General features: G+C 40.8%; 1 protein-coding gene across 1 annotated transcript; it reads right to left on the bottom strand.

The window, feature by feature from the left end:
• Positions 1-26,886, bottom strand: polr3f (polymerase (RNA) III (DNA directed) polypeptide F). The gene is made up of 9 exons (XM_020514247.2): positions 26,778-26,886; positions 21,620-21,737; positions 16,905-16,972; positions 13,604-13,671; positions 12,402-12,514; positions 10,426-10,569; positions 8,186-8,293; positions 5,444-5,635; positions 1-513 (listed from the first exon to the last, which is right to left on the bottom strand). Exons 1-9 carry the CDS (start codon positions 26,831-26,833, stop codon positions 436-438), a joined length of 945 nt encoding a protein of 314 aa, XP_020369836.1. The 5' UTR covers positions 26,834-26,886; the 3' UTR covers positions 1-435.
• Positions 26,887-27,327: the final 441 nt, after the last annotated feature.

The raw sequence follows: 27,327 nt of genomic DNA, 5'->3' as shown, positions 1-27,327 counted from the left end.
AACATTTTGAACAGTAAACATTTTATTTAATTGTCCTGATAACTGCTAAGTAAAATTTAAACCAGAAATGTTTGGATACAAAATAAATTAAATGTTATATTAAAAAAAACCTCCAGTTCAGTTTTCATAATCTCACATTCAAAACACTGCAGATTCAATTCTTCTCATGTCTTGCCAATGTGGGCCTAGCTCCACCCTCAGTTCCATTAATTATCTTGAAGGGGAAGCTGGGAAAGTATGATGAAAAGAACAGAAGGGGTTTTCTGAAGAGGGATTGAAAGAGTCTTGGAGCCTAAACACTGTCATAGACCAGATGGGGCAGAATGGCCTATCTCTGTGCCGTACACAATGAAAATTCATCCAGGCACACTGCCAACAGTTTTAAATGGTCCAACAATCGAACTCTAAAGTCTCTCTTTGTTATGCCAACATTGGCTAGAATTCTAGCCACTCGGTCATGTAAACACAAGTCGATGGAGAAATCTCCCCATCTTCATGGCAATCGTCAAATACCTGGAAAATATGAATAGAGGAATTGAATAAAAACAGAATAAGACACCAATACACAGAACCAACAAAAGCCTACAAATCAACCAAGGGGTGCAACATCAGCATATACTCAAAAATTAAAGACAAATCCTTCTGCTTAATATTGTGGTGAACTGTGTGCTTTTGGGGGAAAAACAATTTATGTTGGGGTGATCTGAAACAAAAATAGAAAAACAGCAGGTCTGGCAGCATCTAGTCATAGGGTCACATAGCACAGTGGAAAAAGTCCCAGCCTATCCAGCCTCTTTATAGTTCAAGCACTTCAGTCTCGGCACCATCCTGGTTCACAAAAAATTTACCATCTCTAATTTAATAATATCCTTCCTATAGCAAGGTGACCAGAACTGTACACAGTACTCCAAAAGTGGCCTCACCAAATGTCCTGAACAACCTCAACATGATATCCCAACTCCTATATACAATAGTTTGAGCAATGAAGGTAAGCATGCTAAACGCCTTCTTCATCACACTGCCTACTTGCGACGCAACTTTAAAATCACAGAGAGAAAGCAGAGTTAAAGGTTTCATTAAAACGTAAAACATTAACTCTGCTTTCTCTCTGCAGATGCTGCCAGACCTGTTATGTTTTACTAGCAATTTGTTTTTGTTTCCGATTTCCAGAATCCACAGTTCTTTGCGTATTTTTTAAATCTGCAGGTGATCTGTTTAACACTAGGTTTCTCTGGAAGATGACTACTTGTTTTAAAACCTTTGTGTGCCTTTTCAGCCAATGAAGTACATTTTCAAGTGCAGTTATAATTGTATTGTTAGAACTTATATTTAAATAAGAGAAAAACAGCCTGATTACTGAGCATTGAGTGTTGAACCCACAAGTAATCATCTTGGATCAGAGTTTGTGCCTTCTGACAGTTTGCATAAGGTTGGGAAGGGGAAGATCATCCAGTATATTAGCAACTCAAAGGGCTGCCAGTGGCTACGTAAATGAAGGAGAGGGAAAAATCATACAACTGGAAATGGTTCTTTAGGTTTCTGGATGAAAAACTAGCAAGAATAACATGTCTTCTTTACTAAAAAAGCAGTACCGTCAGTCTAATGTCCAAACTCAGGAATTCCCTTACTAAACCTCTGTTCCGATATCTCCTCCTTTGGCTTCTGATTTATCAAGAACCTTGGGACAATTTTCTTTGTTAAAGCATGATAGAAATGTTTTCTCTACACAGTTACAATTTTAATCTCAAAAATGTAGTGTTACTTGCAGCAAAATAGCCAATTGAAAAAAAAACTTGATCTATACAATACAAAGTTCAAGAATCATTTTGGGAGGAGGGGAAGGATTTGAAACTACTGTTATCGACATTTTTTGCTGTCATTAAAAGCTCTGCCAACGTTTTTTTAACAATAGCTCTGTACCCTTTCAACCGTAACACTTACTCCATTGCTGTGACAACAGTCCTAAGAGATCAGTCTGCCAGCAGCGAAGAACAGACAACTCTAATTCCTTTTTAAAAGGAGTCATTGCCAGCACAGCTAAACACTTCCACTATACCCTCAAGTAAGTCTGAGAGAACAATGGCGAGTGCCAATGAAGAAGCCTTTTGCTTACAAGATCATAGGGCTAAGAACAGACTTAATACAAGGAGAATCACGTAAGAGTGGGAACTGAAAGGTTTAGGAGGTAATGCCAACATTTAGGGTCTAAGTGCCTCATGGCACGGCTGCTATACATAAGGGTACACGAGAGTTGGAGGAAGGCAGAGCTCTTGACAAACTGTAGAGGGCTACAAAGATATGTATAAGAAATTAAATGAATTACAAGGTGTTGCATACATCAGACACAGCAATAAAAACTTAATCTAAACTGAAGCACAGCAAGAAGAGAATAAGTTATTTTCCTAAGACACATCAAAAATTGAAATCCTTAGACTTAGATTGACTCCAGACCCACTGCAATGTGGTCGACTCTCAACTGCCCTCTGAAATGGTCTAGCAACGCACTCAGTTATAGTAATTGCTACAAAATCTCAAGAAAGAAATTAAACCTTCTAGCATCGACCTAGGCACTGGAAAAGACAACGGCAGAAACAGCCCTGTTGACCCCGCAAAGTCCTCCTTACTAACACGCACGGGGGTGGGGGAACAACGGCTAGTGTCAAAAGTGAGAGAGCTGTTTCACAGACTAGTCAAGCAACAGCCTGACACAGTCATGCTCATGGAATCATACCTTACAGACAGACAATGGCCCAGACACCACTAGCACCATCCCCAGATATATGCTGTCCCAATGGCAGGACAGACCCAGCAGAGGAATGCCGTCGGGAAGGAGATGTCTAGGAGTGCTCAATGTTGACTGTAGACCCACGAAGTCTCAAGATTTTAGGTTAAAGATGGGCAAGGAAACCTCCTGCTGATTACAACGTACCATCCTCCCTCAGCTGATCAATCAGTACTTCTCCATTTCAGCAACACTTAGAGGAAGAACTAAGGGTGGCAAGGGTGCAAAATGTACTCTGGGTGGGGGATTTCAAAGTCCACTACCAAGAATACTCGGAATCAGCACTACTGGTCCAGCCCTAAAGGACTGGTACAGGGAACAGACAATAAAGGAGAAACATACTTGACCTCATCCTTACCAATCTGTCAGCTGTAGATACAGCTGTCCATGACAGCATTAGGAAGAGTGACCATTGCACAGTCCTTGTGAAGACAAAGTCCCACCTTCAAATTGAGTAAACCCTCCATTGTTGTGCAGTACTATCACTGTGCTAAATGGGACAGACTTTGAACGGACTGGGCATCCATTAGACGGTGTGGGACATCAACAGCAGCAACTCCAGCACAATCTGCAATGTCAGGACTGGCATTCCACCAGCCCCCAACCACTACCATGAAGCCAGGGTGTCAACCCTAGTTCAATGGAGAGTGCAGGAGGGCATGCCAGAAGCAGCACTGGGTATGCCTAAAAATTAGGTGTTAACCTGGTGAAGCTACCAAACAGATCAGAACCAAGCTCTGTCAGATCCAGTCGTGAATTGTGATGAACAATTAAGCAACTCACTGGAGAAGGTGATTACACAAATATCTCCTTTCTCAATGATGGAAGAACCCAACACATCAGCACAAGAGATAAGGCTGAAGCGATAACATTCAGCCAGAAATGCCAAGTGGATGACCAATTTCAGCCTCCTCCAGTGGTCCCCAGTATCACAGACACCAGTCTTCAATCAATACATTTCAGTCCCTGCGATGTCAAGAAATGACTGGAGGCACTGGATACTACAAAGGCTACAGACGCTGACAACATTCTGGCAATAATACTGAAGACTTGTGTTCCAGAACTTGCTGCACCCCTAGCCAAGTTGTTCCAGTACAGTTACAATATTGGTATCTACTTGATAATGTAGAAAATAACCAAGGATGTCCTAAATACAAAAAGCAGGACAAATCCAACCTGGCCAATTACCACGCCAGTCTATTCTTGATCAGTAAATTGATGGAAGATGTCGTCAACAGTGCTATCAAGTGGCACCTGCTCAGCGATGTCCAGCTTGGCTTCTGCCAGGGTCATTCAGCTCCTGACCTCACTACAGCCTTGGTTCAAACATGGACTAAAGAGCTGAATTCCAAATGTGAGGTGAGAATGATAGGTCTTGACATCAAGGCTACATTTGACTATGTGTGGCATCAAAGAGCCCTAGTAAAACTGGAGTCACTGGGAATTGGGGGAAAGCTCTCCGTTGGTTGGAACCATACCTGGTACATAGGAAGATGGTTGTGCTTGTTGGAGGTCAGTCATCTCAGCTCCAGTACATCTCAGAAGTTCCTCAAGGTAGTATCTTATGCCTAACCACCTTCACCTGCTTCATCAATGACCTTCCCTCCACCGTAAGATCTAAAGTGGGGATGTTTGCCGATGATTGCACAATTTGCGACTCCGCAGATACTGAAGCAGTCTGTGGTCAAATGCAGCAAGATCTGGACAATATTCAGCCTTGGGCAGACAAGTGGCAAGTAACATTTGCACCATACAAATATCAAGCACTGACCATCTCCAATGAGAGATGATCTTACCACTGCCCTTCATGGTGTTACCATCGACCAGAAACTCAACTGGACTCACCACAGAAAGAGTGACTACAAGAGCAGGTCAGAGGCTGGAATACTGCAGTGAGTAATTCACCTCCTGACTTCCCAAAGCCTGTCCACCATCTACAAGGCACAAGTCAGCAGTGTGACAGAATACTCACCACTTGCCTGGAGGGATGTAGCTCCAAAAACACTCAAAGCTTGACACCATCCAGAACAAAGCAGCCTTCTTGACTGGCAGCATATCCACATACACCCACCACCTACACTCAGTAAACATAGCTGCTACTATTTACAAGATACACTGCAAAATTTCAAAGATCTTTGCTCAGCATCTTCCAAACCTATGACTACTTCCACTTAGAAGGATAAGGGCAGCAAATACATGGGAACACCACCACCTGCAAGTTCTCCAAGTCTCCAAATGAAGTTCTCCTTCACTGTCGCTGGGTCAATGTACACGCTTGGATTTAATGGGGGTTTAGTTTAAATTTGCAAATTAATTAATAATATTTATCATACGTTAAAAGATAAGTTTGCCATAATAAATTAGTCTTTGTTGTCTTCATCATTGATGAAATCTGGAGAGAATTTCCCTTATCTTAGACAGTGATCACAGTCAGGCTTAAGCTATCCTTGAGCTTAAATTGGCAATATTTCACACTTGTGATGACTTGTAAGGATCAACTTCCAGCACACTATTTTTAATCAATGTTGTGACACCACAATTGATAAAGTAATAGTGGTTGTTTTCAATTATAGCAATTTATTTCTCTAAACCAAGTAGGAGAGAGTAGCTAAGATGTAACTAAAAAGATAACACATAATTAGCCTACAAGAACGTACTTACTGGGCACATTCCACAAGGTGTCCGCATCAAGCCAGTGGGCTGAATGATGGGATTAACCGCCCGAAACAGCTTCATTTGTCCATCCACACTCCCAACAGTCCCTTCCTTTGCAGCTATGATGGTCATCTCCACTTTTCCATCATATATCAATGTATTCAGAATGGTTTCAATGTCTTCCATAGAGAGTTCCACCTAAGGTTGCAAAAGCCATTGAAGTTATTCAGAGTCACTGAGCAACAGGGAAGATTCAAGGACACAACAGAAAACTTGACATTTTTGTTCAGTTGAGATGTTTGTTGGAGCGAAAGCTAATTTAGCATTAGCCCAATTCAACCACCATTTTAGTGACGATCCAACCCATTAACTTTTAGCAGTGGTTCCTTTAAAATAAGATTAGCACAATAATTTTCTTCAAATAGCAACAGCACCAGTGAACTATGAAATCAGAGGATATTGTTGTTTAATGCCAAAATATAGATGGTTATGAGTTTAAGTCCTTTTTACAGGAACAGGATTAGGCCATTAACCCTTTGAATAACAAAACAGGTTTAATGAGTTTAGTCACTGATGAGCAATTGAACTCCAGGTACCTGTCTTTATCGACATTCCTTAACAATATTAGTTGGCAAAAATCTCAGCTTTAAAGTTAAACAATTGATCTAACTTTCTTTCTTAAATGGCAATTACAGTTTCAAATGTCTACCACCTGTTACACTTGCAAATGTTCCCAATTTCAATCCTGAAGTTTAGGGTCTTATTTTAAGGTAACGCACTTTAGTCCTATACGAAGCAACCATAGAAATAATTTCTCTGTATTTCAATAGATCTGCTCCCCTTCATATCAAATCACATCAACCTTCTAGTTTACTGGTAATAACTTTAATTTATTAAATTTCATCTCATAACTTGACCATGAGAGTCAAATTATTCACACCACTACACATACATCAAAGTCTTTCGAAGACCAACAGTACCCAGCTGTCAAGCTGCCCAGAGCAATGCTGAAGTAGAAGAAAGGACAGTGGATTTGCAACCCAGTTATGCCAGTGCTCTTGCAAATGAAATTCACTTGTGTCTTGGTCTTGTTGGAGGTGGTGATGATAAGTTAAGGATCTGTCAATAATCACTCCAGGGCAGGTGGGAGTCGAGTCATGCTGCATTTTTCTCCCCAGGCAACTTTTAGGATGTTGGGTGGCTTTTGGTTTGAGGTGGAATGCAGAGGCAATGGACTTGGTTGCCTTCAACTTGTACAACCATTCATCCATTTTGACAGGTAAAGTTTAGTGTGGTCTCTGTATCCTGGAAAGATTTTGTCCGAATTATCAATGCAATATTATTGGTAGAGGTAAATGATGGGGTGGGTATGTAGCTGATGTGGATTTTAAAAACAGTCAATGCCATACGGTCTTGTGGGAGATCATTACTAAGTGTTTTTGAGGAGCTGACTTTGTCCCATCAGTAGATCTACATTGTTCTATTATTTTGCAATGTTCGCAGCAGTTAGGTACATGATAAGAACAGGGGCAGTTTGTGCAGCAATCCATGTTTCCATCATATTGTAAGTTTAGTAGATGTATGAAAGCAGTTTTTCAAGGGCTTGTTCACAGAAACTGTGATATATTCATCCAAGGTCATGTCTGCCTTCACAAGTAGATGTGAAAGATCCCTTAAATCATTTGAAAGGAGAGAAGGGAGTTCTCCCTAAGACTTGGCTAATATTTAACCCTCAACAATTGCCATTATTTTACAGTCAATGACAGAGCAATAGTGCTCTTCAAATTACCTTAGAGTAAGCTGCACACGAAGATCTAGCAATCGTGTGGTATGATGTCCCTCTTCTCAATGGCAGTTTACATACTGTTAGTGGGAACGGTTTGGTGTAACAGCAATGATGTCAGTTAACTAACTATTTACACTGACGCATTCAGACACAGCAAACCAGGATGCTGAAAACACTTAAATCTCACTTTTAACCTAAATTTTCAGATAACAAATTAGACAATTGGATTACAGTAAAAGTTGAAACAACATTCTGTAAAAGATACAGAAATTATTAAGGAGGCACTCTGCATACAGCAAATACAGAATTAGCTCTTTCAGGGCTGGTTAGAGTTTAACAATAATTATGAAGTTATTATGGTGTTGAAAGCTCAGGTACATGTTACTTGATGCAGTGATGAGTAATATAGGTACCAAATCATATCACAAGGAGTCCACATCACTCATGCACTGGAATGTGAAGAGTTGTATTTTATCTCATTAACTTGGAGTTAATCAAGAGTTTTCCGTGCTTTGTGGTTCTCAAACTTGTATTCAAGATAAAGAATGACAATATTATCCTTTGATATCTCAATAAAGAATAATGCGGTTATAATAGTAAACCAAAATGGAGGTCATTTAGTTCCCCTGTAGAAAATCATCAGCACCACATGGTTAAATGGAACCAAGGGAAACAAGTGGTGGAGATTAGTACAATTACAACATTTAAAAGGCATCTGCATGGGCATATGAATAGGAAGGGTTTAAGAGGGACATGGACCAAATGCTGGCAAATGGGACTGGATTAGTTTAGGGTATCTCGTTGGCATGGACAAGTTGGACCAAAGGGTCTGTTTCCATGCTGTACATCTCCAAGAATCTATAACTCTCTGACCTGGTTAACCTTGACACTCAGTTATCTTGTAACTGAGTAGGGCAATATTTTCTGTGACAACTCAAAAATGCAACTCTCGAGTTCTATACCTTGCTGATACCCAATTCACAGATGTATTTCCACACTTCATGGGATGACGCAAATGAACTGTTCCTTTGTACCACTGGACTTTGTTTACTCTCACGAGCCACTTCTGCCTGTAGGGAACACATGGTTGTTTTCATTATTACATGGAAATTGATACTAATAATGTTCTATGCAATGATTCAAATTTCCATTTGCTACAGTGAAGTGTACAGCATTCTCTGTAGTTATATCATTGCTATCAAAGTATGAATAGGTTTACATTAAATACCAAACACTTCTAACAATGTGCAATGTAACATTAAGGAAGTTAGACTGAAAAACTTGGATGCAAGTTGTTAGATATCAGGATTTTTTAATCAGAGAATAGTTGAACCACGGGAATGTGCTGCTTGCTCGTATCGTAGATAACCATTTCTCAAAGCAAGACCCTGCCTGCATTTGACAAGGACAGAGTTCAAATCATATAACAGGTGAGCTCTACATAGCGTTATCAGGACCAGAACCTTTTCATGGATTTGTTTTGATCACAAGAATGTTCCAGCTTCACTCTCAACTTTCCATCCTTGACTTTAGTCAATGATTCTGTTTATTGTATCAAAACAATGGATCAAATGGCTTTTGGAGAGATTTGAGCAGTGTATATGACACATGTAAAGACCATTTCTTTATATTTATCTATACTTTTGACTGTAGACTAAAGTGGGAAAAAGAATAGTCTTAAATAACAAAAGATTGTTGAAGGATTCCTGGAATTTAAAATGCAAGTAACCTGACACTCATTGTAAGTATTATTTACACAACTTCTGGTTTGTAGGTGAGCTGAAGCCAAAGGCTATGTACAAGTTGAGCTTTGGCTGACAACAAGTAGCTGATTGGTCTGTGGACTTGGTGACCAGTGATTGATGACAAAGGCTTTTGCACGCCAACAACTGAGAGATTGGCTCTCAGATAGCTGAACACCTAGAAGGTATAAATGTTTTGTCACAAACTATCAGACCTCTGGATGAGAAGGAACTGTTTTTGCTTTGCGTAAAAAGCATCTTAAGCCTGAAGATAACTAGTTTATTTCCTCTTTCTAGTTGCTGTAAGCCGTAGCTTTTAATTGACAAGTTAAAGATCTCTATAAGTGTAAATCAATCACCTTTCCCAGCTGCAGGGTACTGACAGTATCTAAAGGAAGATCAGAAAGCAGTTCTCTGATCAGCACAAGAGTCATCTCAGAAGACCCTGCGGACAAGGACCATAAAACTGCCTTCTCAACAACATCCATAACGCACGTTTCTTTTTTCCCCCATCTGTCTCTGTAGGTGTGTGTAGAGGAAGCTTGTAAGGGAACTTGAGTTTTAACTGGTAGAGTTTTATGTCAATGGCTCATTAGTTTTTATGTGGAGTTTAACTATTTATTACAAATAAGTATCCTTTCTCGTTACATACAGAAACCTAGTCAGTACTTTACATCAACCCAAGTCTGAAAGACAAGTAAACAGGAGAATTCTGTGTACTTTCCAAAGACATTTAACTTTTGTAATGACACCAAGAATAGCAGGACTTGATTTCCAGCACACTACCACTTGCAAAACAATGCACAAGGTAATATAACTGAGAAAGACAGGCACAATAGACCAGAAGGTCACATCCTAACTCTCACGGTTCAAATCATACTGAGCAGTACTTTGCAGCTTAGCACCAGTGTTCTATGATGTTGAGTGGCAAATACCTGTCATTCCCTTCACGGCAAATTTACTAATTCACAAAGTACAATGTACTGTAAAGAACTGATCGTGACTTGTAGATATTAGAGAGATTGGAAAAAAGATTGGAAAAAAGACTGGAGGAATTTGTATAATTGACAGAAACAATAAAAGCAGAAGAATATGACTACAGTGGAGGAGAAATTAGGCTTGACATTGACTGATTAAAAAAAAATGAAGCAATAAAGGCATTTGCAAACTCCATATTAAGCACAGACATAGTGGGGCCGAAGGGCCTGTCCTTGTGCTGTACTGTTCTACGTTTTTTTTTAAACCTGATGAAGCCAAATCATTATTAGGCCAATTTGTTTTGTAGCAATAGAGTAACCTTCCAAAATTTTCTACACTAGATATATGTATAAGTCATAAGCATGATCTCTCATTGTTGTACTTTGTTGTTGCAACATCTATTGCATTACATATTACATTTTCCTGATCCTGCACAAGTACTGAGTGTGACAGAATGAGAAAGCAACCTTTATAGGACATACCTTATTCTGTAAGAATTTGAAGCACTGCTGATTCAACACTTCTACAAACTCTGACTCAAAATCCTGGTCACTGTACCATGCTCCACCGGTCACAGATCGATCTGGCTGCAGATTATATAACATGTATACTTTTTTCTTTGAAGCCTGGAAGGACAGAAGATAATAAGCAATCATTCTTGTTTCTTGTGGAAAACACTGCTAAGGCAATAGTCATCATCCTAGTTGATGAGAGCGCATCAAGTGTTAACCATAGCTCAGAACACAGACCAGGCAGGGACATGATGCAGAAGGACATTACATACCAGTAGGGATTTCACAATCGTCCAACAGGCTTTATGGTTATTCATCTAGTGCCAGCCCACAAGTTAATTTGCCTACAAAGCTCAATTTAACAACTTGCAATGCAGAGTTTCATCTCAATCTTTCTATTGCTAGACCAATCTTTTCTGTTGTTGCTAATTGTTTTAGTAAAGTAATGCATAATTGGAACAAACTTTAGCCTTTGACATTATTTGCTGAAATCAGGATATTGCAATGCTGCCAGACAAAACTGTACCGTAGGCAGGTTAGAGCACCTAGACCACCTGGGACAGCGACTCAAATTGGAAAGTGTCTACAGCAAAAGTTAGAAAACAAAGTTTGTCCTGGAAATTGTAAGAGCAGCAATGCTGGAAATCTGAAATAAAACCAAACACAAAGCACTAGGAATAGGTAAAAACAAACAAACAAACAGTCAGAATGTAAAATACAAGGAAATGACAGGCAGGAAGAGACTAGTTGGTCCAGTTAGCCTCCACAGATTTGTGGCAGCTGACCAAACACTTGTCATTTTCTTGGAGAGGTAACAAACCAAAAATAAAAATCCAAGGTTAATAAGGGGATGGGGAAAGGAGGAAGAAAAAAAACATACTGGAAATTTTTTCTCCATATTCCCACTCAGGCAATCAAAATCTGTCCAGTAGACCACATGACCTCGAGTTAAAAGGTACCTGGCACTTGTGGGGAGGGGTGGCACTCCATATAAAGGCAAGCAGAAAATTATCCATAGGACAGACAAATATCTCAACTTTGAATATACAAAGAGTAATAGATCAGAAAAGTTCGATAAAGAAGTCGATTTCACAAGTACATTTTAAAAATGTTGAAAGTAGTTTCCACTCCACTTTCTTCTTTAACTCACAACAGTCAGAGAAATACTTTTAAGTAACTTTCAAGAGGGAAGCTGGAATAAATACTTGACAGGAACATTGTTGAGCATTAAGGGAACAAACAGGGGACTGGAAAGTGTATTCGGATAGCCCTTCCAATAAAAGGTGGCATGGGATGATGTATCTGCTTTAATGCTGCAAACACATTTGAACCTACTCAGTTTTGATTCCCCTTGTAAGTGCTGCTGGAAACTTAATTGCATTTCAGCTCCTCCATGTCAAATCCACCACTGATTCTGAAGTGGGACGCGACCACTGTAAGCTGAAAAGCTCCATCATCCTTAGGTCAGCAGGTAGCACACAATCTGAGTCAGAAGGTCACATTTCAAGACACATTCTCAAGACTTGAGCCTATCATCTCTACACAGAAACTCTAACACAGTTCTGAGGGGCTACTCAACTGCCAGGAAGTGCTGCCTTTTGGACAAGATATTTAATAGTGCCTCTATATTCCCTCTTAGGTGTGCATAAAATATACCATGACAGTTTCGAAGAACATGAGATTTTAAGTCAACATTTATTCTTCAGATGATACAGATGTTCTGGTTATAACACTCTGCTAATTGTGGGAGTTTGCTCTGCATAAGTAGATAGCTACACTTCCCACATTACAACATTTCAAAAGGATTTAATTGGTGCAAAGTGCTTTGAGTTGCTGAGTTTGTGAATGATGCTATTTAAGGATTTACATCTTGATGCAGCACAATAAGGTAAAGAATATTCATATATCCAAACCCAACACAACAAGGAAACTGTTAATTTACTCACAGCTACAGATTTGACAGCTTTAATTAGTTTTTTGCTCTCCATGTTCTTTAGGATTTTGTTGATTTCAGTCAATGGAAGGTTACTCTTGTATCGAATATCTCTGCTCCATATACCTATTAAAAATCAATTCAGATCACTGGAACTCAACAATTTAAATTTAAAAGGTGTACTAACGCAGTCAAAGGAACTAAAATTCAGACTTTCCAGTTCTACCATTTTAAATGACGTACAGAAATTAATCGATAATTTTATTAGATCACAAGTATTAATAAAACTTTAAAGTGTCAGCTGGGACTCAGCAACTAACACTCAGACACAAACTTCTGACTTAGTAGCAAGAGTCCCACTCAGTAATCCAATTACATAATTTAGGCTGATATTACAATGTAGTGGAGGGTGTGTTAGAGGTGTGTCTTTCAGATCTGACCAAATGAATTCCACAGCACTACTTTGAAGACGAGCAAAGGAGATCTTCAATATTTATTCCTCATGCAACAGCATTGTTTAAAGAAAAAAAAAATTGATCTGTCATTTATTACATTGCAGTATAAGGGACTTGGAGGTGTTCACATTAGTCACTGTGACTATGACGTTGCAATACTGCCTTCACTTTAAAAGAAGTTACTTGACTGCAATGTGATCTTGGACATCCTGGGGATATGAAAGGCACTGTAGAAATGAAATTCTCTTTTCACATTAAAAGCTAAACTAGAACAAATAAGACAATTACACTTAGAGCAGCAAAATGTTCTTCTCTAGAGAATAGAGTAACAACATTGAGAGAGTTGGGTTTCTCGTCCCATCCCAAAACAATAATTCCTTCCAAAACCACAAAAGGCGGGGGAAAATGACAGCTTAAATTTCCATTTAAGCCACGTCAAAGTGTCTCTGAAACCCATGACATGCTCTACAATGTGCTCCTATCATTCTAACTGAGCAGTTCTAAAGGTGGAACATAAAGAGTAGAAATGTACATTCACATAAAAACTATTCAGACCAGTACTTTTGAGTTGGATCACAGGGTCCTGCTGGGATTCTACAGGGTCATTTGTATGCAGGGATTGGTTGGTGGTGGTGGTAGGAATGGGAGTTGGGTAAAGGAGGAAGGGTTCAGGGTATGGTGGAAGACATCAAAAAACACAATTTCAAGAAAGAATTATAAGCTGCTTGTGAATTAATTTGGAGGATTTTAGCTACTGTACCTTTATTTCCAGCATCTTCTATGATTTGATAAACTAATTTTTCTTGATTGTCAGAACCCTTCATTTTGCTGTTTAAAAATAAAAGCCCCACACATTTAATTAAAAAGGTACACTAAAAACTGCAACAATTCCAAACTTGGGGTTAAAGATTCTCTCAAAGGGAGAATTATTGGTGGGTATTAATATTCCATACCATGAAATGGGGACAGAAACAGGGTTTGGTTTGCGCTGTCAATTGTATAAATAAAAAACCCAAGACTGGTAATAATCCAAAGCGTATGGCATCAGAGTTAAAAAGAACAAGATAGAAGTCCATAAGTGAAAAAGTAGCAATTAGTCATACAGCATGGAAACAGGTCCTCCAGTCCAACTCGCCCATGCTGACCAAGTTTCCCAAACTAGTCCCACTTGCATGTGATTGCCCCACATCCTCTAAACCTTTCCTATTCACATACTTATCCAAAGTCTTAAATGTTGTAACTGTACCCATATCAATCACTTTCCCTGGCAGTTCATTCCACATAAAGGTCATCTCTGGGTAGGTGATGGCCTAGCATTATTATCGCTAGACTATTAACCCAGAGACCCAGATAACGTTCTGGGGACCTGGGTTCGAATCACGCCATAGCGTGATGGTGGAATCTGAATTCAATAATAATCTGTAATTAAGAGGCTAATGATGACCATGAAATTATTGCAGATTGTCAAGAAAAATCCATCCGGTTCACTAATGCCCTTTAGGGAAGGAAATCTGCCATCCTTACCTGGTCTGGCCTACATGCGACTCCAGATTCACAGCAATGTGGTTGACTCTGAACTGCCCTCTGGGCAATTAGGGATGGGCAATAAATGCTGGTCCAGCCAGCGATGCCCACATCCCATGAATGAATTAAAATAAAATATGAATCACCCTGCTGAAAAAAAGAAATTGCCACTCAGGCCCCTTTTCAATTTTTCTCCTCTCACTTTAAAATTGTGCCCTCTAGTTTTGAGCTTGCCTATCCTAGGAAATAGACCTTTGCTATTCACCTTATCTATGCTCCTCATGATTTTATAAACTTCTACAAAGTCTTCTACAAAGAACCTCCTACGTTCTAGTGAAAAAAACTCCCAGTCTGTCCAAACCCTCCATTCCCTGCAACATCCTGGTAAATCTTTTCCGAATGCTCTCCGATTTAATAATATCCTTCCTACAGCAGGCAACTAGACTATACACAGTACTCCAAATGCGGCCTCACCAACATCCTGCACAACATCAACATGATGTCCCAATTCCTATACTCAATGGTCTGTGTCACGAAGACAAGAACATTAGACGCCTTCTCAACCACCCTGTCTGTGACGCAATTTTCAAAGAATTATATACCTGCACTTTTTCGTCTCTCTGTTTGAGAATTCTCCCTAGTGGAGTCATGATTGCCTGTTTCAATGGTTATGGGAGATACTAAAGACTCCACAATGCTATTTTACTGCTAGGAAAAACCACTATGCCCATCTTGAAGCTTCCACTCTGAAAGAACTTGAACATTTCTCCCCCAAAACTCCAAGTTCCAAACTTTATTAAATCTTCTCCTTCATTTCACAATTTGGGAATCCATTACACAAGATCATACAGATTAGGAGCAGGAATAAGCAATACAGCCCCTCAAGCCTGCCTCAATAGTCAATAAGACCACAGCTGATATGTTGGGAGCCCCAGCTTTATTTCCCTGATCCATGATTTCCATATCAATGAAAAATCTTGTACAACTGTGAAATATATCCAACAACCCAGCCTTTCAGAGAAGAAATTCCTCCTCATCTCCATCTTAAATGGGCTACCCCTTTATTTTTAAACCGTGGGCCACGTTCAAGATTACTCCATCTCTGTGAGGAGAGTAATCTTAAATTTACCTTTTACTGGTTTCACCACTGCTTTAAATTAAACTAATGGAAAAGGAGACAATGTGTGTATTTTACCACTGATGAATGCTCTCTGCAAGTTTATATACTCCTGCTCAAAAAAAAAATACAAATAGCCTTGCCCAAAATGTGCAATTTTAGCACCTTTTAACAAAAGTAAGTCATTCAAGTGTCTTTCTGTCAAGTTCCTCCGAAGTCTATACGTTTCACTTATCTCAAGACTCAATTAATTTGGAACCTGCCCTTTCAAATCTAAAAAAAAGTGAAAGAACTGCAAGTGCTGGAAACAAAAACCGAAAACTTTATGCCAGTTTGTAAACATATGATAATCAGAGTGGTAAAGCAGAGAACAGCAAGAGGTTTTGAAATCCTTGGAACTGAGAGCTTAAAGTGCAGGAGATGGTGTGACAATTCCTGGTGTGAATACAACAGGAAGGATGGGAATCAGATGGAGGGTGAAGAATGGCACAGTGTAAAAAGGATCAGGAGCAGAACGTTGAAAGAAGCCTGACTCAAATGTACTATTGGTGAAACAAAGAGAAGGGCAAAAGGAGCCAGTGATGGGAGGAAAAAAAAAACAAAAATCGGAGTTAACAATGGAGTTGGATCATCTGAGTCAAACATAACTCGCATTCCCAGAGAAGACACAAGGAGAAAGTGCTGCAAGAGCTTCTCTGATTGAAGAAGCCAATTTCAGTTTTTGACAGTTTTGGGCTTTGTGGGGCAAAAAAATGTTTGGCACAAAATTGGAACAGAACTTCTTGTAATGCTAAATTGGATCAGAGCCTGCAGTAACTCCCAGGAGGTTAAAGGGAACACTTGGAAACACATAACAGGAGTAGGCCATTCAGCACCTCATCGGTCTGTAATTAGATCATAGTCAATTTGAATCTTAACTCAATTCACCTGTCTTTATCATGAACGATATATTCCCTCATATACCATTACAATTTCAAGTGGTAACTGGGCCAATATGCTCCAAAATCCCTACTAGCCACTTGTTAAATAGGGTCAGCCATCGGCCCTAACCACAATCCCCAGTAACCCAGTCCAGCCCTTCATAAATCTCAAGGTAAAGAAATGCTTCCTGACATCAGTCCCAATTTGACAACACTTCAAAACCTTGAATCAGTGATGTGTGTCAAAGAAAATAAAACAAACGAAGTATTGGTCTAGTCTTTTAACCCCTAAAATCCCTAACGCACTTGTGTAAAGCTACGAGTGGAGCTAAGTTAGAAAAATTAAGTCAAAAGTGTACATCAGCCAAGATCTAACTGAATGACAGAAGAAGCTCCCCTTGTTCCAGAGTACTTTACACAATCCAAAAATTCAGAGTGCTGCAAAGTTAATATTCTCACAGCTCACAAAGCAGGAAAACAGGTCACTCCAGGTTGCTCACCTTGCAGTCTGGGTATCCTTTATGCGATATAGGAGACCTGAAGTACCCCTTAGCAGATCCAATTGGCCCTGAAATGATTCAAGAACAGAATCACTTACTCAATGAAATAAAACAGAAAAGAAAAAGTGCTCAAAGACTTAATGTATTCAGCAATATTGCTGCAGTTAAAATACCTTTGATGAAATGTTGCACTGAAGCATTCTTTCCCCATTCAATTGAGAGATTAAGTTATATAGTTTTAAACAACAGAAAAAAATAATGTTGAGAACAAAAACAAAAACAGACTCGTGAACCAATACAGCACACACAAAATGAACAGTAAAGCTGTATAAAGTTTACTACTTGCTGAGCTAAGCTTGCTTTGACACCACCTTCCAAACTCTTGACTTTAACACTTAGTAAATAGAATTGCAAACAGAGAAACTGAGATTACATCATAAAACATGTGTGCAAAAGTACAGATGATGACATAACACCATTGCTTACAAATTCCCCACAGAAATCACAAACCATCTTGACATGGAAATATACATTACCATTCCTTCACCATCACTCTCTTCCCTTCCTAACATCACTGTGGGTGTACCAACACCAGATAAACTGCAGCGGTTCAAGATGACTTTGCACTACCACCTTTTCAAGGGCTTTTAAGGAATGGGTAACAAATGTTGGCACTTCTAGAAATAGTCACATCCCATTAAAAAAAGTAAAATTACAAGATAATTACAACCTGTATCCATTCAACACACTATATATGCAAATAATAATCCTTCAAACCCTGGAAGTTACATTGTAAAATTCAAGCTGTTGGAGGAAATACCCAGAAATTTAATGCTTCATTGATAAGGTTACATGCCTAAACGCAAACAAGACATTACTGCAAACCCGATGACAGGAATAAATTCTTAATACAATATGCATCCAAATCCCGCCGAGACTGGAGCCCACAATACAAACCGACTCTTCAGTGAAATACTGAGGAAACAGACTTGCAGAATTGCTACAGCACAACATCACCGAATTTTCATCTTTCAAACAAAATGTTAAATGTCACTCTAGTTACAGGTGAATGTTACAGATTCAAAACAAATAACAGGAAGTTCAATTCAGAGTCTAGCCAACATGTATCCTTTGAATCATAACTAAAGTATGTCATCTAGGTATTTCCACATTGCTGTTTTTGGGACTTGTTTATTTCACTCATAGGATATGGGTGCTCTGGCCGAGCCAGTATTTATTGTCTGTCTCTAGTTGCCTTTAAAGATGATGGTGGTGAGCTTACTTCTCAAACATCTGCAGTCCATGTGTTGTAGGTAGAGCCTCAATGCCATTAGAGAGAGAATTCCAGAATAAGGAGCTGCGATTTATTTCCAAGTCAGATTGCTAAACGACTTGGGAGAGGCACATGTAGGTGGTGATATTCCCTTGTCTTTCTGGGTGCAACAGGTCATGGGTTTAGAAGGTGCAGTCCAAGGTTCATTGGCAAATTTCTGCAGTGCATCTTGTAGATAGTACAAATAGCCACTATGGAGTGTCTTTGGTGGAGTGACTGAATGTTTGTGGATGTGGTGTCAATCAAGCAGGCTGCTTTGTCCTGAATTGTGTCAAGTTTTTCTTCTGGTTGGAGTTGCACTCATCAAGACAAGTGGCAAGTACAATCCTGATGCCTTGTAGATGGTGGACAGGTTATGCGCCACAGTATTCTGAGCCACTGACCTAGTCTTGTAGCCAGTGTATTTATAGGGCAAGTCCAATTAAGTTTCTGGTCTATGGTAACCCCCAGGATGTTGAAAGTGGGGGATACAGAGGTTGTAACACCACTGGATATCAAGGTGCGGTGGTTAAATTAATCACTGAATCCACAGAGTGTGGAAGCAGGCCATTCGGCCCATCGAGTCCACACCAACCCTACGAAGAGCATCCCACCCAGACTCCACCCCCTACTCTATCCCTGTAACCCTGCATTAGCTAGGCTAATCCACCTAGCTTGCATATCCCTGGATACTATTGGCCACATTCACCTAACATGCACACCTTTGGTCTGTGGGAGGAAACCAAAGCACCTGGAGGAAATCCACACAGACACGGGGAGAATGTGCAAACTCCATATAAACAGTCGCCCGAGGCTGGAATTGAATCCAGGTCCCTGGTGCTGTGAGGCAGCATTAACTCTTAATAGAGATGGTCATTGCCTGACAATTGTGTGGCACAAACGTTATTTGTTACTTTTCAGCTCAAGCCTGGATATTGTCTAGTTATTGCTACATTTGGACTGCTTCAGTACCTGAGGAATTGTGAAGGGTGCTGAACATTGGCAAACATCCCCAGTTTTGACTTTATGATGGAGGGGAAGGTCATTGATGAAGCAGGTGAAGGTGTTTGGGCCTAGGAGACTACCCTGGAGAACTTCTGCACAGATGTCTTGGGAGCTGAGATGACTGTCTTCCAATAACAAGAACCATCTTCCTGTATGCCAGGTATGATTCCAACCAGCAGAGAGCTTTCCCCTAATTCCCAGTGACTCCAGTTTTGCTAGGGCTCTTTGATACCACACTTGGTCAAATGTGATCTTTAGATCAATGGCTGTCAGTTTCATTTTTGGAATTCACCTCTTTTGACCATGTTTTAACAAAGGCTATAATACGGTCAGGTGAGTGGACTTGTGGAATCCAAACTGGGCATCAATGAGTAGGTTATTCTTGAGTATGTGCTGCTCTTCCATCAGTTTACTGATAACGGAGAGAAGACTGGTAGTGCAGTAATTAGGCGAGTTAGATTTGTCCTGCTTTTTGTGTACACGACATAACCTGAGCAATTTTCCACATTGTCAGGTAGTTGTTCTGGTTTAGCTTAGCTAGGGGTGCAGCAAATTTTGCAGCACAAGTCTTCAGCATTATTGCTGGAATGTTATCAAGGCCCACAGCTTTTGCAGTATGTAGTGCCTCCAACCATTTCTTGATTTCATAGTGAGTCAAATTGGCTGAAGACTGGCTTTGTGGTAGGGGGACCACTGGAGGAGATAGATGGATCTCCCACTTGGCACTTTGATTGAAGATTGCTGTGAATACTTATCTTCTGCACTGACGTATTGGGCTCTTCCATCATCGAGGATGGGGATATTTGTGGAACTACCTCCTTCAGTGAATTGTTTAATTGTCCACCATCATTTATGATTGGATGTGGCAGGACTACAGAGCTTAGATCTGATCTGTTGGTTGTGGAATTGTTTAGCTCTGGCTATCACTTGCTGCTTATACTATTTGGCATGTAAGTAGTCCTGTTTTGAGGCATAACCAAGTTTTTTTTTCCAAAAAGTATGTCCGGTGCTTCTCCTGGCACACACTCCTACACTCTCTATTGAATCAAGATTGATCCCCTGGCTTGATGGCAATGGTAGAATAAGGGGTAAGCCAGGCCATGAGGTTGCAGATTGTGTTCAAATAAGATTCTGCTACTGCTGATGGTCCACAGCACCTTTTGGATGCCCAGTCTCGAGGTGCTAAAATCAGTTCATTTCAGTTCAGACCATTTAGCGGAGCGATAGTGCCACACAATGTAGTGTAAGCAAAGTTGAATGTGAAAGCAGGACTTCCATCTCTACATGGACTGTGTGGTAATTCGTTACTGACACTGTCATGAATAGATGCATCTGCAGTTGGCAGGCTAGTGAGGATGTGGTCACACCTGTTTTTCCCTCACCACCTGCTGCAGACCCAGTCTTACAGATATGACTTTCAGGGTGTGAACGGCTTGGTAGTGCTGCTGTAGAGCCACTCTTGGTAGGGAACGTGAAATCCCCCACCCAGAGTACATTCTGCACCCTTGCCACCCTCAGTGCTTCATCTAAATGTTGTTTAAATGGAAGAGCACAGTCAGCAGCCAAGGGAGGATAGCAAATGGTAACCAGCAGTAGGTTTTCGTGCCCATGCTTGACCTGGTGCCACCAGACATCACAGGGTCTGCAGTAAATATTGAAGACTCTGAGGGCAACTCCCTCCCAACTGCAATACACTATCCCGTTGCCTCTGCTAGGCCTGACCTGTTGGTAGGACAAGACATATCCAGGGACGGTGATGACAACATCTGGGACATTGTCTGTCAGGTACGGTTCCACGAGTATGACTATGTCAGGCTGTTGTTTGTCTAGTCTGTGAGACAGCTGTCCCAGTTTTGGCACTAGCCCCAGTTGTTAGTAAGGAGGACTTTGAGAGGTCGACAGGGCTGTTTTTGCCATTGTTGTTTCCAGGTCCTAGGTTGAAACCAGGTAGCCCGTCTGGTTTCGTTTCGTTTTGAGATTTCATAACAATCGAAACAACTGAGTGGCTAGTCCAGCGTTAAGCACATCATTGTGCATCTGGAGTCACATGTAGGCCAGACCAGATAAAGATTATAGATTTCCTTCCCTGAACTTCATTAGTGAACCAAATTGGTTTTATTTCTTCCCCAACAATTAGTGGTTTCATGGACATCATTAGAATCTTAATTCCACAATCTGACATGGAAGGATTTGTATCCAGAACATTACCCAAGTTTCTAGATTAATGGTCTAGCAATAATAACACTAGGCCATCACCATCCCCCCTCATCATGTACACTCCTACACTGTAGCAACTACACCACAAAAATTTCAGCGAACAGTCCAAAGTGCTTCACAGTTAGATGTCAAAATAAGCACAGTATGAATACAAGAGATTTATGAATATACAATAGCCTACTATTGCAAGAAGTCTGTTGATAGCCATTGCCCTCTTCTGTGGCTCCACATGTGGCATGTCATTCTGAATAACTTGGTCTGTGATTCCTTGTGGGAACTGCTGGCAGAGTTCTAAAATCCTGGAAGTAAAAAAGAAATGATAATGAGTGTGTGGTCTAATTTAGCTGCTAAGACGCAGTAATATGCAAGTATGCTCCTGATATTACAAAACACTGGAAGAATATTCGGAGCGTACCACCTCAGTAGTGCATTTCCCAGTGATGGAACAGAGAACATACAGTTTATGTTACAAGGCAATGGCATAGAGGAGTCAATAAACCATATGCAAAAAGTACAACTGATTGAAAGGTCAACTCTGAATTCTTTTATAGAGTTGTTGCCTATACTCCAATTTCTCTTTCATCACAACTGATGCAAAGGCATACCAGTGCGAACTTACCTCCTGAAAGTGTACCTGATACCAAAACCAATCTTTACATAGAGTCATAGGAACACAGGAATAGAATTAAACTGTTCAGCCCCTTGAGCCTGCTCTACATTCTAGATCCTGGCCAATCATTGACCTCGATGTCATTTCCCCACACTCACCTCTTATTCCTTAATGAAATTAGCAACTGGAAATCTAAAGATCTTGGTCTTAAACGTACTCCATGACTGAGCTTCTACAGCCTCTAGATGTAAAGAATTTGATATATTCACTACCCTCTAAGTAAAGAAATCGCTCCTTATCTCAGTCTTAAATAGCTTGCCTTTTATTCTATTCGAAGACTGGGTTCGTTGTTATAGGCCATTCCCCACAATCTAGCCAATGAAAATATTCTTCTTGTGTCCACCCTATCTAGCCGTCAATGTTTTGGAAGTTTTTTTTTTAAAATTGGATTACCTCTCATTATTCTAATTTCTAGAAAATACAGGCCCAATGTCCTCAACCTCTCCTCAAAAGGGCTGTACAGGCGTCCAGACCCCATCCCACACACCTCACAAAGTGCATGTATGCATTTCTGGTTCCATGCATGCACAGGTAAGGGTATCCGTACACACCGCTATATACAAGTTATTTATGCGCAAATGTGAAAGGCATGAATGGGAAATTTGGAGTTGTGTACAGTTGTGTTAACATCACAGAAAGGACATAATTGAAGAGTGGACACGAATTACTTGTTTCCTCTAGCAGGGAGGTCTATTACTGGGTGCACAAATTTAAGGTGATCAGTAGAATGATCAGAGGGGATAGGAGGAAAGACGTTCTCCCCCAGGGAGTGGTGGGTGTTTAGAACCTGCTGTTCAGTTTGGTGGTTGAGGCAGAAACACAACTCATTTCAAAGGAGCCAGGACATGCAGCTGAAGCACTGTAACCGGCAAGGCTATGGACCAGGTGCTGGTAAGTAGGACCAAAATGGGAGGTTATTTTATATAGCCAGTATAGATACAATGGGCTGAATTGCCTCTAAGTTTCCTACAATTCTCTTAATTGTTACATTAGTGACCATGTCTTCAGTTGCCTAGGCCACAAACTCAACTCCCTTCCTACATGGGGTGGGACCCAGGGAGATAATGAGTCCGAGACTGATACAGTTGGGAAAAGGAGCAAGTCAAACAGTTGGGGCAGGCAGGAACAAAGCAGAGAATGAGGAAGGACTGATATGTTAAACTGCATTTATTTCAATGCAAGACGCCTAACAGGCAAGACAGATGAACTCAGGGCATGGTTAGAAACATGGGATTGGGATATCATAGTGCTTATAAGAGACATGGCTCAGGGATGGACAGGACTAGCAGCTTAATGTTTTACGGCATTGATGCTATAGGAAGGATGGGGTTGGGGGCGGGGAGGGGTGTGGTGGTGGGAAGAGGGGAGGGGTATTGGTGTTTTTGATTAAGGATAACATTACTGCTGTACTTAGGGAGGATATTTCTGGGAATACGTCTAGAGGAGTTATTTGGGTGGAACTGAGAAATAAGAAAGGGATGACCACCTTATTGGGATCATACTATAGACGTCCCCAATAATCAGCGGGAAATTGAGAAACAACTTTGTAAGGAGGTGTCAGTTATCTGCGAGAATAATAGGGTGGTTATAGTAGGGGATTTTAATTTTCCAAACGTAGACTGGCACTGCCATAGTGTTAAGGGCTTGGTTGAGGAGGAATTTGTTAAGTATGCACAAGAACATTTTCTGATTCAGTATGTGGATGTACCTACTGGAGAAGGTGCAAAACTTGACCATCTCTTGGGAAATGAGGCAGGGCAGGTGACTGAGGTGTCAGTGGGGGAGCACTTTGGGGCCAGTGATGATAATTCTATTAGTTTTAAAATAGTGATGCAAAAGGATAGACTGGATCTAAAAGTTAAAGTTTAAATTGGAGGTAGGCCAATTTTGACAGTATTAGGCAAGAACTTTCAAACCTTGATTGGGGGCGGATGTTCACAGGAAAAGGGATGGCTGGAAAATGGATAACATTCAAAATTGAGATAATGAGAGTCTAGAGACAGTATGTTCCTGTTAGGGTGAAGGACAAGGCTGATAGGTGTAGGGAATGCTGGATGACTAGAGGTTTTCGTCAAGAAAAAGGAGGAAGCATACATCAGGGATAGACAGTAGAGATCAAGTGAATCCCTAGAAGAGTATAAGGACAGTAGGAGTATACTGAAGAGGGAAGTCATGACGGCAAAAAAATAGGACATGAAATAACTTTCGCAAATAGAGTTAATGAGAATCCAAAGGGAATCTAAAATTACATTAAAGACAAAAGGGTAACTAGGGAGAGAATACGGCCGCTTAAAGGTCAGCAGGGCTGCCTACATGTGAGACCACATGAGATGGAGGAGATACTAAATGAGTATTTTGCATTAGTGCTCACTCTGCAGAAGAATATGGAAGTTAGAGAACTTGGGGGAATAAATAGCAACATCTTGAAAAACGTCCATATTTCAGAGGAGGAAGTGCTGAATATCTTAAAACACATAAAAGGTGGATAAATCCCCAGGGCCCGATCAGGTGTAATCTAGAACTCTGGGGGAAGCAAGGCAACAGATGGCTGGGACTCTTGCTGAGATATCTGTATCATCAATAGCCACAGGTGAGGTGTCATAAGACTGGTAGTTGGCTAATGTTGTGCCACCATTTAAGAAAGGAGGCAAAGAAAAGCCAGGGATCTGTAGACCAGTGAGCCTGGCATCAGTGGTGGGCAAGTTGTTGGAGGGATTCCTGAGAGACAGGATTTACATGTAGTTGCAAAGGCAAGGACCGATTAGGGATAATTAACATGGCTTTGAGCATGGGAAATTGTGTCTCACTAACTTGATTGTATTTTTTAAAGAATTAACAAAGAGGATTGATGAGGGCAGAGTGATGGATGTGATCTATATAGAGGCCAGTAAGGTGTTTGACAAGGTTCCTCATGGAAGACTGGTTAGCAAGGATAGATCACGTGGAATACAGCATCAGCTGGCTATTTGGATATAGAACTGGCTGAAAGGTAGAAGACAGAGGGTGATAATGGAGGGTTGCTTTTCAGGCTAGAGGCCTGTGACCAGTGGTATGCCAAAAGGATCGAAGCTGGGTCAACTGCTTTGTCATTTATATAAATGATTTGGATGTGAATATAGGAAATATGGTTTGTAAGTTTACAGACGACACCAAAATTGTAGGTGTAGTGGGCAGCAAAGAAGGTTACTTCAGAGTACACCGGATCTTGATCAGATGGGCCAATGGGCCAAGGAGTGGCAAATGGAGTTTAATTTACATAAATATGAGGTGCTGCATTTTGGAAAGGCAAATCAGGGCCACATTTGTACACTTAATGGCAAGGTCCTGGGGTGTGTTGCTGAATAAACAAACCTTGGAGTGCAGGTTCATAGTTCCTTCAAAGTGGAGTCACAGGTAGATAGGATAGTGAAGGCGGCGTTTGGTATGCTTGCCTTTATTGGTCAGTGCATTCAGTATTGGAGTTGGAAGGTCATGTTGTGACTGTACAGGACATTGGTTCAGCCACTTTTGGAGTATTGTGGGCAATGCTGATTTCCCTCCAATAGGAAGGATGCTGTGAAACTAGAAAGAGTTCAGAAAAGATTTAGGAGGGTGTTGCCAGAGTTGGAGCGTTTGAGCTATGGGGAGGGGCTGAATAGGTTGGGGCTGTTTTCCCTGGACTGTCGGAGGCTGAGGGGTGACGTTATAGAGGTCTATAACATTATGAGGGGCATGGATAGGGTGAATAGACAAGGTCTTATTCCCAGGTGGGTGAGTCTAAAATTAGAGGGCATAGGTTTAGGTTGAGAGCAGAGAGATTTAAAAAGGGACCTAAGGGGTAAAATTTTCATGCAGAATGTGGTTCGTGTATGGAATGAGCTGCCAGAGGAAGTGATGGAGGCTGGTACAATTACAACATTTAAATGGCATCTGGATGGGTACATGAGTAGGAAGGATTTAGGGCCAAACACTGGTAAATAGGACTAGATTTGTTTAGGATATCTGGTCGGCATGGACGAATTGGACTAGAGGGTCTGTTTTCATGCTGTATATCTCTATGATTCTATGTCTCTGCCTCTCAATCATTTCCCACTCCCCACACCCCTTACTGAGCTTTTGATCATATGACGCTCCCTGTCATATTTTGCTATATAATGTCTATGTGAAGTGCCTAAGGTTATTCCATTACATTCAAAAGGTGCAACATAAATAAGCCATCAAAACAAAAAATACTGGAGAAGTTCAGCATCTGTGGAGAGAAAGAGTCAACATTTTGAGTCAGGTATGCCTTCATCAGAACTGAAAGCTGGAAAATAGTTTTTTTTAATACTTTTGACATAGACAGGCGAGGAGCGAGAGTGAAGATCGTATGGAGGCCCAAAGCAAAATACAAGAGGGTTGTTAATAGTGGAATAAAAATGCAAGAAGTGTGAATTGAGACGTGAAAGGGACCGAACTGACCCTTTTTTACTAAATGCAATGTAAGCAAGACACAAACACAACACGGCTGGGAGATGCGGGGAAGACAGAAGTCAAATACTCTCATTGCTGGAAGTCTTAAAAGAACGGAAATTTTCACAGCGTCAGTGAGGACCTTTCTTCAGTCATAGAATTTTTACAACGCGAAAACGGCCCCAACCTTGTCATTGTAGCCAGCAACAAGAGGAGTACAGCCACACAAAAACTCTACCTGCTTTCCAGTCCCACAGGATCTACTGCTTCTTGCTTCACTTTCACGTCAGCCATGATTTCAATTGTACAGCATGACAATATATTGGCGACTGAAGTGTTTGTTTGCGGATCTGGTCTGCAGTGTTGTTGACGTGCCCCCTCGGTCCGATATTACAGTTCTTGCGTTCCACGTTGTATCAAACCTCAGCGTGAACGTTCCAAATTCCAGGCTCACCCTCCAGCTCCGGGGTTAACGATCTACAGCAGCAAATTACTTATTTCAGCCTCTTGAACTAGGGGGCCTTTCATTCTGCAGTCTCAATCTCTTATTGGGCAAGAGGCCAGAGATTAATTTGCCAGTCTACACTCCTCGCTTCCCGTCGTTAATTACAAGCAGTGTTTTCTGCTGCCGTATGTTACAAGACAGTTCTGAAAATAGTGAAAGACCAAAGAGGCACAGGTTTAGTTCAGTGACTAGCCTTCCCCAGTTCGACTTCTCTTCCTCTCCGGCAATCTGAGAAGCAGCTGTTTAGTTTGAGCTGGGGCCTAACCAGGGCTTGGCGCTTTTG

This window comes from Rhincodon typus, chromosome 9 (genome assembly GCF_021869965.1).
Source record: "Rhincodon typus isolate 14 chromosome 9, sRhiTyp1.1, whole genome shotgun sequence".
Taxonomy (NCBI): Eukaryota; Metazoa; Chordata; class Chondrichthyes; order Orectolobiformes; family Rhincodontidae; genus Rhincodon; species Rhincodon typus.
Note: the sequence above shows the minus strand (reverse complement) of the source record. Positions and strands in the feature narration are given on the sequence as shown.